A 14,677-nucleotide genomic window follows, 5' to 3' on the forward strand; every position below is an offset into this window, starting at 1 on the left:
GGCAACGCGAGCACTGCGAGAATGACGCTGCGCCGCTCAATCTGAACACCCCACTGCTTGCTGCTGGGGGCACAGCCAGCGATGGGAGTAGTTAATGACCTTGACGTTCATCGTCGCGCTTTTATCATTTGTTTTTCTTCCGAGTAAAGATGGCATTAGTGTCTAATTACATGGCATCCGGAAACACCATGAAAATTAAGACATGATCAAATGAATACGAAATCTTGAAAACAAAATATCTAAGTGCTTAATTAAGAGCAATTGCTCGTGTGTTAAAAATAATGAATGATTCAAGAAATCAATTTCTTGATTTTGATTTATGTAGCGCCATATTAATAACACCCATCAAAATAAATTGCGTTACGTAACTGCATCGAGAGGAACGTTGGGAAATGCAAATAAAATTGATGCATCCTCGTCTTTACGACTGGTTTTAGGGTGTACAAAGTTTACTGCAAATCGTTTTCCGTGTCATGCCATTCATCAAACTCTTGCGCATGCACGAAATTTGTGGCAAAGTGTTTTAAGACTAAGTAAGTAGCACATTGGTATTCGCATATTTTAAAATTATGAAGCCGTGGGCGTTTATTACAATTCCGTTAAATTATGAAAAGAAGAATAAAAAGGTGGGCTGTAAGTTAGCTGAAATCCTTGTCAGGTTAAAACCATGTTTTTATGTAAGTAGAGCTTTCAGTCAGCGTCAAAATAAAAATGCATATGCTGCGATGACCGACGATAAAGAAATCCTGGAGTTATGGTGTGTATCAATTTAATGTTGCGGTTGCAAGTTTATGAAGCATTGCATCATACACGTCATGGCCACATCCTTTCTGCTTTCAATGCACACGAATATGTAGGTTAATCGGTGAAAAAATGGTGTCAAGAGTTGTTTAAAATTCATTAATAAAAGCTGAATCGATCGATTCTGTACTACACATCGAATTCTTTTAATTGACTATTGTAAGATTATAAGTTGTTAACAGGGGATGAATTATTGAATAATATATATAAATAAAAAGAAAATGTTACGAGTACCTATTGTGTTATCGCATGCTTCATTGCGTTAATGACGATGAAAATGTGTGAGTGCTCACACATTGTAATTAACGCTGAATTAAGTCATGGCTTATTAAGTTAACCCATTTAGTACCGTTTAACATCTCCTTTATTTGACGCAAGTTAACACTGTTGCAATTAATTCAAGATTGAGATGCACCTCGAAGGTTTAATTGAAAATAACGGAGTAAAGAATTTAATTAAGGAGCTGGTTTGGCATTCCTGTCTCGTTGCGCATGATTAATTTCAGTCTCGAGTATGAGCTTTGGTCGTTTTACTCTCTCCAGGATCTGACGTTGGAAAGAAAAAGGTATACAGGGTGTTAGGTAAATGGGTATATGAGCCGACACTAGCCCATGTTAACATGGGCATATAAATGGTATGGTGAAGTCAGAAATTTGATATTATCATTTTAATTTTTTTAATTTTCATACAAAATTAATTTTATAAAATCCGATTTATATGAAAATTAAAATAATTTAAATTAGGATATCAATTTTCTGACTTCACCATACCATTTATATGCCCATGTTAACATGGGTTAGTGTCGGCTCATATACCCATTTACCTAACACCCTGTATAGTAAGAGTTACTGTTCTATTAGGTTAAGCAAAAGTAAGTCCTGTTCAAGAGTATCCTTTTAGAACGCTGAGCTTTGTTATGCAATGCGGTAATTACACCCGCGCCGCAGACCACCGTATGACTTGTTCGTTAAATTTCGTTTTATTTGGACAATATTGCCCAACACATTATGCAACCAGGATTAAACGACGCTTTTAACGTTTTGCAATTTTCGATATTTTGGAACAAACATACGGACTCTCACACTGACCTACCCAAATACCACAATAACACGAGGCGCCATTCTACTTTCGCATTTATAACGTCTGCAATGATACAAAATGCGTTTACTGATTTATCGGCGACAGTAATGATTTACAAACAAACATACTGTTTTAAGAAATGTATGACCTTTTTTTAGGAATGCGTGTCATTGTAATTGTTTTCCTTTTCGATAAGTAGCGGAAAACAAACAGTTATGTTGTGTACTGAGATGGAAACTTCCTATTTTTCTCTAGTTTAGATGGGTTTAACCGTTGTATGGTAATTTCCTGTATGTATAATAATCTCGTGGTGGCCTTGCGTCAGTTTTCGGCGGTAGAGCCGCGGCTGCGCCAGCGCCTGAAGATCGCAGCAATCGGGCCAAGGCAACGGTGTCGCCCGTATTACGATAACAATGCAGCCTCATATTATGTATAGTTATAATTATGCATTACCATTGAAATCAGTGGCGTATTGAGCGAGTAAACATCGAGTTTCAATTGTTCGCACAATAATTAGGTGGTAAAAGTTACTTTATTATGCTCTATAGATTTGAAAGTGAAAAGATTTCGCGCTAACTCAGTGGAAAGTTGATTTATTAGGGCGTTGTAAATTGTAATTGATTAATTTTATAGCCACCTAATAGGTAGCACCTTTTTTGTAAGATAGAGTCATTAAATGGTTAAAAGAGTTGAAACCAATTAAGTTTTATATTTAGTTATGAGTCACAGATACTCCTTTATATCTTTTTTTTTTTTTTTTTTTTTTTATGTGATAGGAGGCAAACGAGCAGACGGATCACCTGATGGTAAGTGATTACCGTCGCCCATAGACACCCGCAGACCCTATCTTTTAATACAAGTAGTTTTATGTAGATCATACTCCATGGCAGTAATTATAGTTAGTGAAACTAAAAAATAATACCTAAATTATATCCTTGGACATTTTACACTACGCTTCTAATCCCAAACTAAGCAAAGCTTGTACTATGGGATGGGTACTAGACAACGGATATAAACATACTTAATTTTTTATTTTTTGTAAATACATGCATAAAATGCATATTATACATAGTAACACCCAGACTCGTCACAGAAATTAAAATTAATCATTTCAATTTCTCCCGGGATCCGGGACCTCTCGGCATAGTAGTCCGTTCTGAACCTACACCAAACGGCCGATATAGTCCTTTCTATGTGATGTTACAAATGTGCTTACATTCGGTTGTTCTTATTTATCTATAAAATTCACTCGCACGAGTTTAACCACAATGGTAGAGCAAGCTAATCTTATTTATGGGTCTGCCTGAATGAATTGCAATTGCATCGGTGACACACCCATTCAGGACGCGTGGCCAGCATGCGGCGTGGCCGTGTAGCCGCCCTACTTTGCGTATCGTTTTCGCTTTAAATTTATCGCCTCAGTGAAACAATATCATTGAAAATACAACAACAAAACAATGATTAATTGTAGCTATCTGTTCAAGGATTGTTTAAGTAGGTTCGCTTGTAAATTTTCCGAATGGTAAGTATGTCATTACCGCACCTACTCATCGCTGTTTACTAATGCAACTAATGCAAGGGAGTTGAGAATTGTAGGCAATTACATATTCTATGCTAACACAAATCGGCAAAGACCTACCTAATCAATTTGCCTACCTAAGTAATTGTGTAATAGTCATACCCTCAAGGGCCCTGGCAACATGTTACTTTGAAAAAACCTGTAAAAACAAACCATATGTTTTCCTATTAGGTATTATCTCTCGTACATGTCTTTATTGATGCTCTACCTATATCTTAACAAGCTTTATAGCAGAAAATTATGGAAAATCTACTAGGTATTTGTTGTATAAGGAAACTTGAAGATAAACATAGAGTATACTTTCTGGACACAATATCACGGGAATGGTCGACTTTCTCGCTAATTATGAAAACGATACTAAAATAAATCGATACTGCTGTGTAAAACATGATAAGAAATGCTAGTAGTGGAATATGGCAAATTATACGTGTTTCTACAGGATAGATAGATAGATAAATCGTTTATTTGAAAACACTTTAGCACACATTATGTATAGTTGCAGTACAAAAGTTCAGGATCAGATGTTAATTTTAATTGATGAAATACATATAACATTTCAATTACTTCTACTCCGGCAGAGTATAATTCCACTCTATCTTCTCGAGGATGTCGTAGAAGGTGACTAAAAGGACAACCATGCAAACATTATGATGGGGTCGAGGAGTGTAGGCCGGATTCTTCATTTGTCTCTGAGTGATTAGAGAGGGTTGTGCTCCTGCAGTGAAGAATAAATGATGATGATAACTAAAAACATTTTCGTGTAAAATGTTGCCAAGACGAGAGCAGACCAGCTCGCTTTAAAAAAAATATCAGATCTCATGTAGAGCCTCCTAACTCCACAAGCCCTAACTACACAAAATCTACACCTTAGTCAAAATCAGTTATGTATCTTTATACACTATAAAGTTAATGAAAGTCTATTTTTCATGTAGAGTAAGTCCGTCTGTAGAGTTTCAGTTACTTTTTGCAAGTCTTTAGCATTTTGCAGTGAATGGTTGCAAACACGTAGAGGCAAGGCGCTTGGCACTTACTAAACAACTTGAAGTTAAATGTTTCAAATTTATCAGGCGCTTGCATGGGGTGCAAAAAGAAAGGTGCACCCATTCAATTAGATTTTTTGGTGTAAATTGGAATATTTCTCATTATTCATAATGTCTTTGCTAAAACTTCTGGTGGTCATAATGGCAAACATGGTGGGGACTATCATTTTTATAATTTGACTCTATGTACCTACTAGGTGTAGGTTCAAGATAGGGGCTTGTTTAATATAAGCAAGAACTGTGTGTTACCTATTAAATAATTAAGTTTCTTAATTACTTTGAAATATCAATGAAATCTGGATGAGTTAAAATATGAACTACTTGGTCTTTGTTACAAAAAAAAGAGGTGTTACCTATTAAATAATTAAGTTTCTTAATTACTTTGAAATATCAATGAAATCTGGATGAGTTAAAATATGAACTACTTGGTCTTCGTTACAAAAAAAAGAGGTAGACCCATTACAACAAGCATTCTAGTCCAACTCTAGTCCTGCCAATTTAGGTATGGGTTAGGTAAGATAATCTTATTTAATACTAGCTTTTGCCCGCGTGAAATTTAGTTTGTCACAGATCATCATATACATATTATAGCCTACCTATGTGTTATTCTGGGTTATAAACAATAATACTGTAAAGTTTCATCAAAATCCGTTCAGTAGTTTTTGCGTGAAAGAGTAACAAACATCCAGACATCCACACAAACTTTCGTATTTATAATATTACTTAGTAGGATTGAAAAAAATAAGACAATAATTACGTAAATAATCTCTAGTTCTAGAAACCTAGGTTTTCATTTCAGGCTCGTTGCATGCTGGTGAGCTCTATTAAGTCCCACATAAAGCCACGATAATGTTATAATTACGGCGTTTACCGATAGTGATTCCGTTGAAATTACCTATATCTGTTATGGAATTTGTGACGATGGCTGTAGGTAGTATTTAAGAGTTTATATGCGCCGTGCGGGCGGGAACGAGGCACTCCGGAGGCGATCCTGCGAGGGTAAAGTGGAACATCAGAGTGAAAGTGAAGATAGTTCTTTCTCTTTCTGTTCCACGGCTCAACGGTTTTGCAAGCGCGACCGCCATTCGGTTTCCTTGGACAAACCGCGGCCGTCTTCTTGTGAGTGAGTCCGATTATTGTTTTATCGATCCTGTGTGATTCCGAATCGATGTCTGTGTGGTGTCATTGAATTTCGGTGATTATTCATTTGGTGTTATTTTGAACTTGATATACGGCGATTTTTTCGAAGTGCTTCATTTAGTGCGATGCGTGAATAATTTTATTTTCCTTTTCGTAACTGAATCTAAGGAAATTAAACAAAAAGAAATCCGCCAAGTAGCATGAAATTAAAAATCTTTAAATATTTGCTGACTAATTTATCTTTTAAATATTGGTTTAATCTCTGATCGTTAAAGTTTTACCGTTCCCGCGCTTTTCAATAAGTTTTTTAAAAGTTTGAATTGTTCGATATGGATGGGTTCCACTTTACAGCAGAGCGCTCCCGTAATGCCAGGGTATGAGATTAGACTGTTCCGTAGAGTTGTGTAAATTCGTGTAATAGGAAAAAGGATTTTTAAAAACACTTTGTAGAGTCAGCATCCACCATTTAACTTAACTCTAATTGAAAATTTCCTTGTTTTTAATTACTCGACTGAACCTAAGCTGAAAACCTAACCAACCATTTGCAGGGTTACTATAACTATAGTCCTTATATTATGGCTACATCTTCTTGAATTAAAAAAAAGGGCTACCATCTTACCGCTTAACTGAGCCTGCGGTTTTTATAAAATTCGCGTTTCTGAAGCATCTTTTGTTGTTTCCTATTCTAGTTCAATCTAGGCAGAGCTAACGAATGAATAGATTAAAGTTACGCTCATGGACAGGATTCGAACCAGCAGACGCTCTGTCTTTGTTATCAGGGACTCAAACCACTAAACGCTGTGGCTGAACACTAAAAAATTGCCGCATATTCGCGAAACATTATACCAATAACTTACAAAATGTAATAAATTAAACTGACTATTACTACTCCTAATGAAGCGTTTAATTAAATTGGTGTAATAAATAGGAATAGTATACTGAGATCTACTTTCATTTCCGTCGGGTAATATAACAGGAAAACGAGCTCTCTAAGGCCTAGAACGAGTCGGGACGAGCACGCGCATACCAAACAGTGCGCCTGATTACCTATACGTGTCAAATAAATAAGGAATTTGTTTGGAATATCAATCGGATATCTCCACGCGGTGTCCTGCTTGTTAAACCTACAATTCTTGTTAAATTGCAATATGTATTTCTTTCTTATAAAACGCACATCGTTGATTCTACGGATAGAATCTTCTATCTACTAAACCCTCCCCATAAGATTTTAGGCTACCGAAAGCTCTTTGCTAACTTGTTAGAGCGCTTTACTGTTTAGGACCTTATTTATTTACATAGGTATACAGTGATAAAACTGATAAAGTTACTCGTATTAGAGTGAAGGAGCGGTATTTTAATGATCGTGTTTTGTCTATTAGTTTTATTTATCTATATATATAAAAGAAAGTCGTGTTAGTTACTCCACTTATAACTCAAGAACGGCTGAACCGATTTAGCTGAAAATTGTCAGGGAGGTAGTTTAGAGCCAGGAGAAGGACATAGCCTATGCCTATCAAAAGTATCCTATGTCACATAGGATACTTTTTATCCCGTTCGAAATAAAAAAAAGTCTGCTTATTTATTGCCATTAAGGCGGAACAAAGTTCGCCGGGTCAGCTAGTTTATTTATAAATAGGGTAAGTTAAGTACATTTGTTTATTCTTATCGTGCCTTTCTTTATTCTTCGCACCCTACAATTTACAATGCTGTTTGCTGTTTGTCTCAGTGAAGATAATAGGTATTGAATATGTATCTGTTCCATGGGGCTATCTAAACGTTTAACCACCATGAGACCTGACGATACAGGTGCTAATAAAAACAAATGAGTTAGTATGCTAATAGGATGCTGATGAGACGAATGATTGAAGTAGCGGTACCCGCCGTCGTATCTGCGTTTTTCGACCCGATTTCACCTTGCCCTTGTTTGCAAAACGTAATCCGAAGCGCAATTTTATATTCAAATCCAATCGTTATTGTCGATATGATAACTTTGGCGCGATAAAAATATGCGAAATGTGCAATTTTATACGCTTTACGGTAATGTCCTGCTCCGAAGTGGGTCAGTTGGGAGCAGGACATTATTTTAAATTATTTGCTCTTTTATGTAAAATGAGACATTCAATAAGTTTATTGATTTAAAGAGCGTAGGCGAAAAGAATTGGGAAAACATGGAAACACACAGCCTGACCAATAACTCGATCACTGAAATATACTGCAAGGCATTGCTGGTCTACCTCCGCTCCGACTATGTCTTAGATCAGGGGTGGCCAAACTTGTGACCTGTGAGGTCTACTTATGCTCGAAAATATTTCTGCAAGGTGCAGTTTAGAAGAGTGAAATAAATATTTTTTCATTTTCAATCATTCAGTACCTCTATTACGAAAAACTTTCGAGTTCGTTTCGTTGCGTATTCAAAGTGCCATCGAAAAATTTTGTATGAAAAATTAAACAGCGCCCCCTATATTATAGCCGCCCTAGGGGGCGCTGTTTAATTTTTCATACAAAATTTTTCGATGGCACTTTGAATACGCAACGAAACGAACTCGAAAGTTTTTCGTAATAGAGGTACTGTTCAGTTTATTTAACTTTCGCGGGCTACCAAAATCGTTTTCGCGGTCAACCGGTAGACCGCGGTCGACCTCTTGGCCATCACTGTCTTAGATGTTAGATTTTGACTTCAAGCATTTCACCAGATACCATGAAGCTGCTACTGCTGCTCTGTGCGGCAGCTTACGTGAGCTGCCACTCCTTGGAGTCGCCTCTGAAGAGCCAGGACGGTGCCCAGGACAAGGGCTTCATAGACTGGATCACCAACCTGCTTGGTGGACCCAGCACTACGCTGAGGCCAGTGCAAGACCCTCCGGATGACTGCCCAGTTTGCCGTGAGTATTTTTATTTTTATTTCAGGATTGTAAGGTTTTCCAAAAACAATAGTAGCCAAGTAGATGAAAGCTAAAGTTGCAAAAAGCTCGGCACCTACGTAAGATAGAGTTCTTGAGGAGTGTGTATTTGGAATAGGCCTCAGAGTGAGATGATCTGTCTTCTGGGCTGAAGGTTTTGGGAATGCAGGTTCCGCCAAATGTGAGGTTTCATAAAAACAATATTAGCCAAGTAGATGAAAGCTAAAGTTGCAAAAAGCTCGGCATCTACGTAAGATAGAGTTCTTGAGGAGTGTGTATTTGGAATAGGCCTCAGAGTGAGATGATCTGTCTTCTGGGCTGAAGGTTTTGGGAATGCAGGTTCTACCAAATGAAGAGAAATGCGGTAAGATGATCCTTCAATGAATTATGAGACTATAATTAGTAGTTGGGTCTGATGAGATATTAATCAGTTGGGTCTGCTCGAACCCAGGTCCTCAATGATGATTAGACTTCTCCGAAATGAAAAGTAGAAAATGTTAATCTTTCAAAGTAATGACTCAAAATTCTTTCAAAGAAATACTTGCCACATGGTTAGATAAGTAGTACGTAGGTAATTCAAATTTCATTCAAATGAGTTATTGTTCAAATCTGCAACTTTTTCCTTTAGGTTAAATTCATTCAGCTTCTTTTCACTTTCTATGATAATTAACTAAATTCTACGTAGCTACTGAAAATTGTTAGAGATAATCATAGCTTCCCTACCGATTTTCTTAGAAATTACTGTAAATTTTTACAATCAACTGTAAACATTTTTAAATCTACCGACTCACCTGAGTAAGGTAGAGACTTACTAACAGATTTTTTTACTTTCGCAAATTTCACATCTTCGCAACTAGGATAAGTTAGCAATTAATTACAAAGTACGCTCTCTATTAAAAAGTTTGTAGAGTTTCGAATTATTTTGTGATATCGGGAATCTTCACCTACTTTAGTTTACTAGTCGGCCGTTTGGTGTAGTGGTTCAGAACGGACTACTATGCCGAGAGGTCCCGGGTTCGATTCCCGGCCGGGCAGAAATTGAAATGATGAATTTTAATTTCTGTGACGGGTCTGGGTGTTACTATGTATAATATGTATGTATTTAAAAAAAAAATATATAAGTAGTATATCCGTTAAGCTAGCACCCATAACACAAGCATTAAGTTGCTTACTTTGGGGCTAGCTGGCGCTGTGTGAAATTGTCTAAAAAAAAATATTTATTTACTTTTTTCATAAAAATTTCAGAATGATTGAAGTAAATAGGTTGGTACGAGTAAGTATCTAACATAATGATGTTTTAAATAAAATATCATCTATTAGTTACCCAAAATATCAGTAAGTTTTACTGTCTGCTGAAGGCTGAAGCCCTTTGTAAACAAAAACTATTAGAATGAACTTGCTCTACATAACGCTTTGTTAAACAAAGAAAGACGGCAATTACTTCCTGTTTGTCAAATCTAGGACAAAATTAACAAAACAATCAGAGACTTTACTTCCTAATTTTAGGGTTTTATTCTTTTCAGTTGAAAAATATTGTATTTTCAAAAGAGTGGCCTTCACATACTATGATACTAGGTACCTACCTACCTAACAATACTGTATCTACTTAGGTACTTCCTGTTTTGTATGAGTTTCGTATGCGTTTGTTAGATTTTAATGAAATTGTGATTACCTTTGCGTTTCCTTAATTATATAGGAAGATTACTATAGCATGTACTCTGCGTGTTAGCGGATTACAAAATAGAAAAGGCAATTTACTGTAAACTACTATGTTGGGTCCATTTACAATCAGGAAGTACGTACCATTGGTTTCAATATTAATAGTTAAATTAATTCTTTTTACAGAATGCGGCATCGCCCGGACGCGCAGGCGCATCGTCGGTGGCTACGAGACGAAGAAGCTGGAGTTTCCCTGGATGGCGGTGCTCATGTACAACGGCCGCTTCTACTGCGGCGGCTCGCTGATCAACGACCTCTACGTGCTGACTGCTGCACATTGTACCGCTGGGTAAGGATAGAAAATATTTGCTTAGGTACCTACTTCTATTGCTCAGCGGCCCAAAGTGTCTTGGTTCCCGATAGTTGTCGAATTTCACTTGGATCTTGTGCGGTTTCATGCCAGTCGTCTGCTTCAAGCCCTCAAAGATCCGGGTCTACCACATTACCATCGAGATGCGACCCAGCACCGACCGTCGATTATTAATTATCCTTCTTTAAAAAAAGCATTATCCTGGAAAAATTACAGAAATAATAATAATCGTATTCTTTCATATTAGTAAAGGTAGATAAATTATTTTTTTAATGGTTGCACTTATTTTTTCAGTTTCCGCAAAGAGAAGATCACGGTGCGGTTCCTGGAGCACGACCGCTCAGTGGCCAACGAGACAAAGATCGTCGACAGGAGCGTGGCGCAAATCATCCGCCACCTGCGCTACAACCCCAGCACCTACGATAATGACATTGCTCTGCTGAAACTAAGCAACCGGGTACGCTAATTCTTTCAGACATTTATTGATTTGGCAAAATGTTACCTACCTAGGTACTTGTTAAGAATTCCTTCCAATAAAGATACCATCAAGCTTATCTCATTGTTATCTAAATTCTACTTTTTTCCGTTACAGGTGGATCTCAGCAGTGCTCTAAAGAAACGTGTGCGCAAAGACGAGACCGGTTCTGGCTCTGGGTCTGGTAGTAGTGAGGAGGAAAACGACGACGTGGGCCTGCGCCCCGTGTGCCTGCCGACTGCCGGTCTGTCCTACAGCAACTATAGCGGCGTTGTAGCCGGATGGGGCACCACTGAAGAAGGCGGCTCTGTCTCTAACACTTTACAAGAGGTAAGTAAGCAGGCGAAAGACGACTATGACAGTCAACCATTCATGGTTGCTTTCTGACTGCGGCATGGCATGGTGGACAATTGTCGTGTATGGAAGAAGGGGACCTTTAACAGTTTCTTATAAGAGGCAAGGAGACGAATGTAACGAGTTCGTTGATTGGGTTAATGCTCAGACAGACGAATATGTATTTTGCTATGAATAAATATTTTGAGTTTGAATAATAATATATAATAGCAGGGCAGTGATGGTATACGGATCTGAGACGTGGTCGCTTACTATGGGCCTCATAAGAAGGCTCAAGGTCACCCAAAGGGCGATGGAGCGGGCTATGCTCGGAGTTTCCCTGCGTGATCGAATCAGAAATGAGGAGATCCGCAGGAGAACCAAAGTAACCGACATAGCTCGCAGAATCGCTAAAATCAAGTGGCAGTGGGCGGGGCACATAACTCGTAGAGACGATGGCCGTTGGGGCAGGAAAGTTCTCGAGTGGCGACCACGGGCTGGAAGACGTAGCGTGGGCAGGCCTCCTACTAGGTGGACCGACGATCTGGTAAAGGTCGCGGGAAGAGCCTGGATGCGGGCAGCGCAGGACCGTTCATTGTGGAAAACCTTGGGGGAGGCCTTTGTCCAGCAGTGGACGTCATTTGGCTGAAAAGAAGAAGAAGATTAGCAGGGTGGTGGGCTGGTTGGGACACCATGGAATAGAGCGGTTTTGTCTCTAACAATTGAGATAAGCAGATTCGTAGGTAGATACACTGAATCCAAATCTAGGCAATGAGGCTGGATGACAGTAGCATGGCCCGGTTGTCGGGTTGTTTACAGATGTTGGTCATGCCACCAGAATACTAGCAAATAGCGCTAAAATAAGTACATACTATTTTAGCGTTATTGGCAAGTATCCTTTACAAGTTTACATTAATGAAAAAAGACCTAATTAACCATTGTCTTCCAGGTATACGTGCCCATCATATCGAACGCAGACTGCCGCAAGACGGCGTACAAGCAGCGGATCACTGAGAACATGCTGTGCGCAGGCGAGCCGGACGGCGGCCGCGACGCGTGCCAGGGCGACTCCGGTGGCCCCCTGCACATCGTCAACACCACTAATGCGCAGTTCCAGGAAGTTGGTACGTGAAAAACGTCAAAGCATTTGATAGACTGTTTGTGTAAAGAAGTCAACTCCCCGTCTAAGATCTCTAGATTATTGAAACAAACTTTGATGATTGTGGTGATTCCGTTTGGGACATTGTAGAGTTGCAATAATGACCAAAACGAGAGGCTTCCCCAAGTAAAGAGGCGCGGCCATAATGCACACTCTTGACTCCTTAGCTACGCCACTACCACAGGCCACTACATTCGATGTTGAATATATGTAGTACCTATTAGTAATACGAAATTATATTAACTTAAGAGAAATATATTTTTAGCACTGTTTTGGACTCCCCATCCCAAATGGTGGTACCTACTTATTCTAAAATTAGAGTCAGTTATTTATAACGCAGACCCTCCTGTTTAGTAGGTACTAACCATAAGTTATACTCTAATTACAGTAAAAATTCATATTGCTCTACATTTTAGGTGTTGTATCGTGGGGCGAGGGCTGCGCGAGACCCGACCGGCCTGGAGTGTACACCAGGGTCAACCGCTACATGACATGGATCAAGAGCAACACTAGGGACGCTTGCTACTGCCAGTAATTTATTCCTTATTTATTTATTTATGAAAACTGTTCTTCTAAAGTAAGATAATGTATTAGTTGTTACATAGCCATACATTTTATTTTCACATGTTTGTATTTAATTGCTGTGTGTAAGGTGAAAATAAAAGTTATGTCATTGAATTGCAATACCTTTATTTAAAGAAACCACAACTGGATACAATGGATATAGTATTTGAAAATATACCAATTATAATCTATCACTTATTTCCTAGCCGAATGCAATGAGCAAATTCTAAGTTCTAAAGTCTCAAACTCAAGTACATACCTATTAATGTTTTTTCATATTTTTATGATAGAGATAAATATTATAATGAGGACTTATGTACCTACATATGAAATTTTAAATATGACGTTTAAATTATAGACTAAAATGAGGTTAATTATGCCCATCATGTATTAAGTTGTTTCAGGATATCTTTTAATAGAAGTTCCGAAACAACGATGAAAACTCTGACATTATGTTGTTGTAAATGAAATTTGTAGAAGTAATCGGGTCCATGTTTGAGTTGAATGGGCCTCTAGGGCCAGGGCCTGGTGTAGTTGTGGTCTCTTCCACAACCTCATTGCCATTTTTGATGATTCGCCTGGTTTCAATACTTCCATCCGGCTTGGTGACACTTGTTGTGATGATTGTTTGACAAAAGCTCCTGCCAGGGACCAAGTCTCCGTTGAAAGGTGTGATTGATTTATGGCCATTCTCTTTTTGTTTTAATAAGCCTGATATATCATGGGATGATAGTTTACCATCCAAATCAATATCTTCATGGTGCTCTTGTTTACGATTTTGGTAACCAGGTTTCAAATAATATTCTCTGATGTTGTTGCTGTCGTTGTCTGCCTCAGGAATGTCCGCGAAGCCGGCGAACGCGTCGTATTGATCGTCGTGGAAGAAAACTTTCATGTCACCAAACATTGAGCCAAACGATTTGAACATGTCTTGCATTTGTTTAGCAACAAACTTCTGCATTTCGGCTGGGTCGACGTAGGGCTGCATCTGATGCTGCGAGTACGAGTAAAGTTCATCTACGTCGTCGTCGTCGTTGCCCCATATTGGATTTCGGAAATCATTTCGGGGTGGCTCTTGTCGTAATCCAAAAAATGACTTGATCTTGTCCATAAATGAGTTGCTTGCCATTTTTTAAATGAACTGAGGATTTATGTGTATTTCTTGGTGGTTGTTCCTATTGTTTGTGTACTGCTCGGGTGAATTATTTTATTGCGCAACAAACAAATCGCAGCTGTCGTGATAAAACGTCGCTGTCAATGTCAAAATCTGACACTTCATATTCCAGACTCCAGAGATTGCATAAAACAAATAGAGCAAGTTTAAAAAAAGCTATAGAAAGTGAGTCATGATGTGTGTGTGTGTGTGATGTGATTGGGTTAATTTTTATTAGACGACTTTAATTACCCCCCTACACTTGTTAATTTAATACTAATTGATCAAAGCTTACTTGATGTCTTGTTCGTAATCCTCATGGCTCGAACGAACCACTTTCTTACTCTCTTTTTTTATTATATCTGTGACTAATATTAGTTTGTCTCTGGTTTTATGCAGGTATTTTTTTATCGTATCTATGTTC

General features: G+C 38.3%; 2 protein-coding genes across 4 annotated transcripts; one reads left to right on the forward strand and one right to left on the reverse strand.

Annotated features, from left to right (window-relative positions):
* The first annotated feature begins 5,478 nt into the window (after nucleotides 1-5,478).
* LOC135076803 (trypsin-1-like) lies at nucleotides 5,479-13,214 on the forward strand. Of its 3 annotated transcripts, none has more exons than XM_063971248.1 (7): nucleotides 5,479-5,623; nucleotides 8,334-8,522; nucleotides 10,386-10,548; nucleotides 10,864-11,026; nucleotides 11,162-11,374; nucleotides 12,327-12,501; nucleotides 12,953-13,214. In XM_063971248.1, exons 2-7 carry the CDS (start codon nucleotides 8,339-8,341, stop codon nucleotides 13,069-13,071), a joined length of 1,017 nt encoding a protein of 338 aa, XP_063827318.1. In that variant the 5' UTR covers nucleotides 5,479-5,623; nucleotides 8,334-8,338; the 3' UTR covers nucleotides 13,072-13,214. The 3 variants fall into 3 exon arrangements, with proteins under 3 accessions (XP_063827318.1, XP_063827319.1, XP_063827320.1); XM_063971249.1 differs by having other exon boundaries at nucleotides 5,479-5,619; XM_063971250.1 differs by having other exon boundaries at nucleotides 5,604-5,695.
* On the reverse strand, nucleotides 13,210-14,359 carry LOC135076804 (uncharacterized). The gene has a single exon (XM_063971252.1). The coding sequence runs from the start codon at nucleotides 14,227-14,229 to the stop codon at nucleotides 13,513-13,515; it is 717 nt and encodes a 238-aa protein (XP_063827322.1). The 5' UTR covers nucleotides 14,230-14,359; the 3' UTR covers nucleotides 13,210-13,512.
* Between the last annotated feature and the right edge of the window lie 318 nt (nucleotides 14,360-14,677).

Source organism: Ostrinia nubilalis, chromosome 12 (assembly GCF_963855985.1).
Source record: "Ostrinia nubilalis chromosome 12, ilOstNubi1.1, whole genome shotgun sequence".
Classification (NCBI taxonomy): domain Eukaryota; kingdom Metazoa; phylum Arthropoda; class Insecta; order Lepidoptera; family Crambidae; genus Ostrinia; species Ostrinia nubilalis.

Coding starts and splice junctions, on each gene's coding strand:
- LOC135076804 (XM_063971252.1), bottom strand. CDS start 14,229: ATGGCAAGCAACTCATTTATGGACAAGATCAAGTCATTTTTTGGATTA.
- LOC135076803 (XM_063971248.1), top strand. CDS start 8,339: ATGAAGCTGCTACTGCTGCTCTGTGCGGCAGCTTACGTGAGCTGCCAC. Junction 11,027..11,161: donor TGCTGAAACTAAGCAACCGG/GTACGCTAATTC, acceptor TTTCCGTTACAG/GTGGATCTCAGCAGTGCTCT. Junction 12,502..12,952: donor TGCGCAGTTCCAGGAAGTTG/GTACGTGAAAAA, acceptor TCTACATTTTAG/GTGTTGTATCGTGGGGCGAG.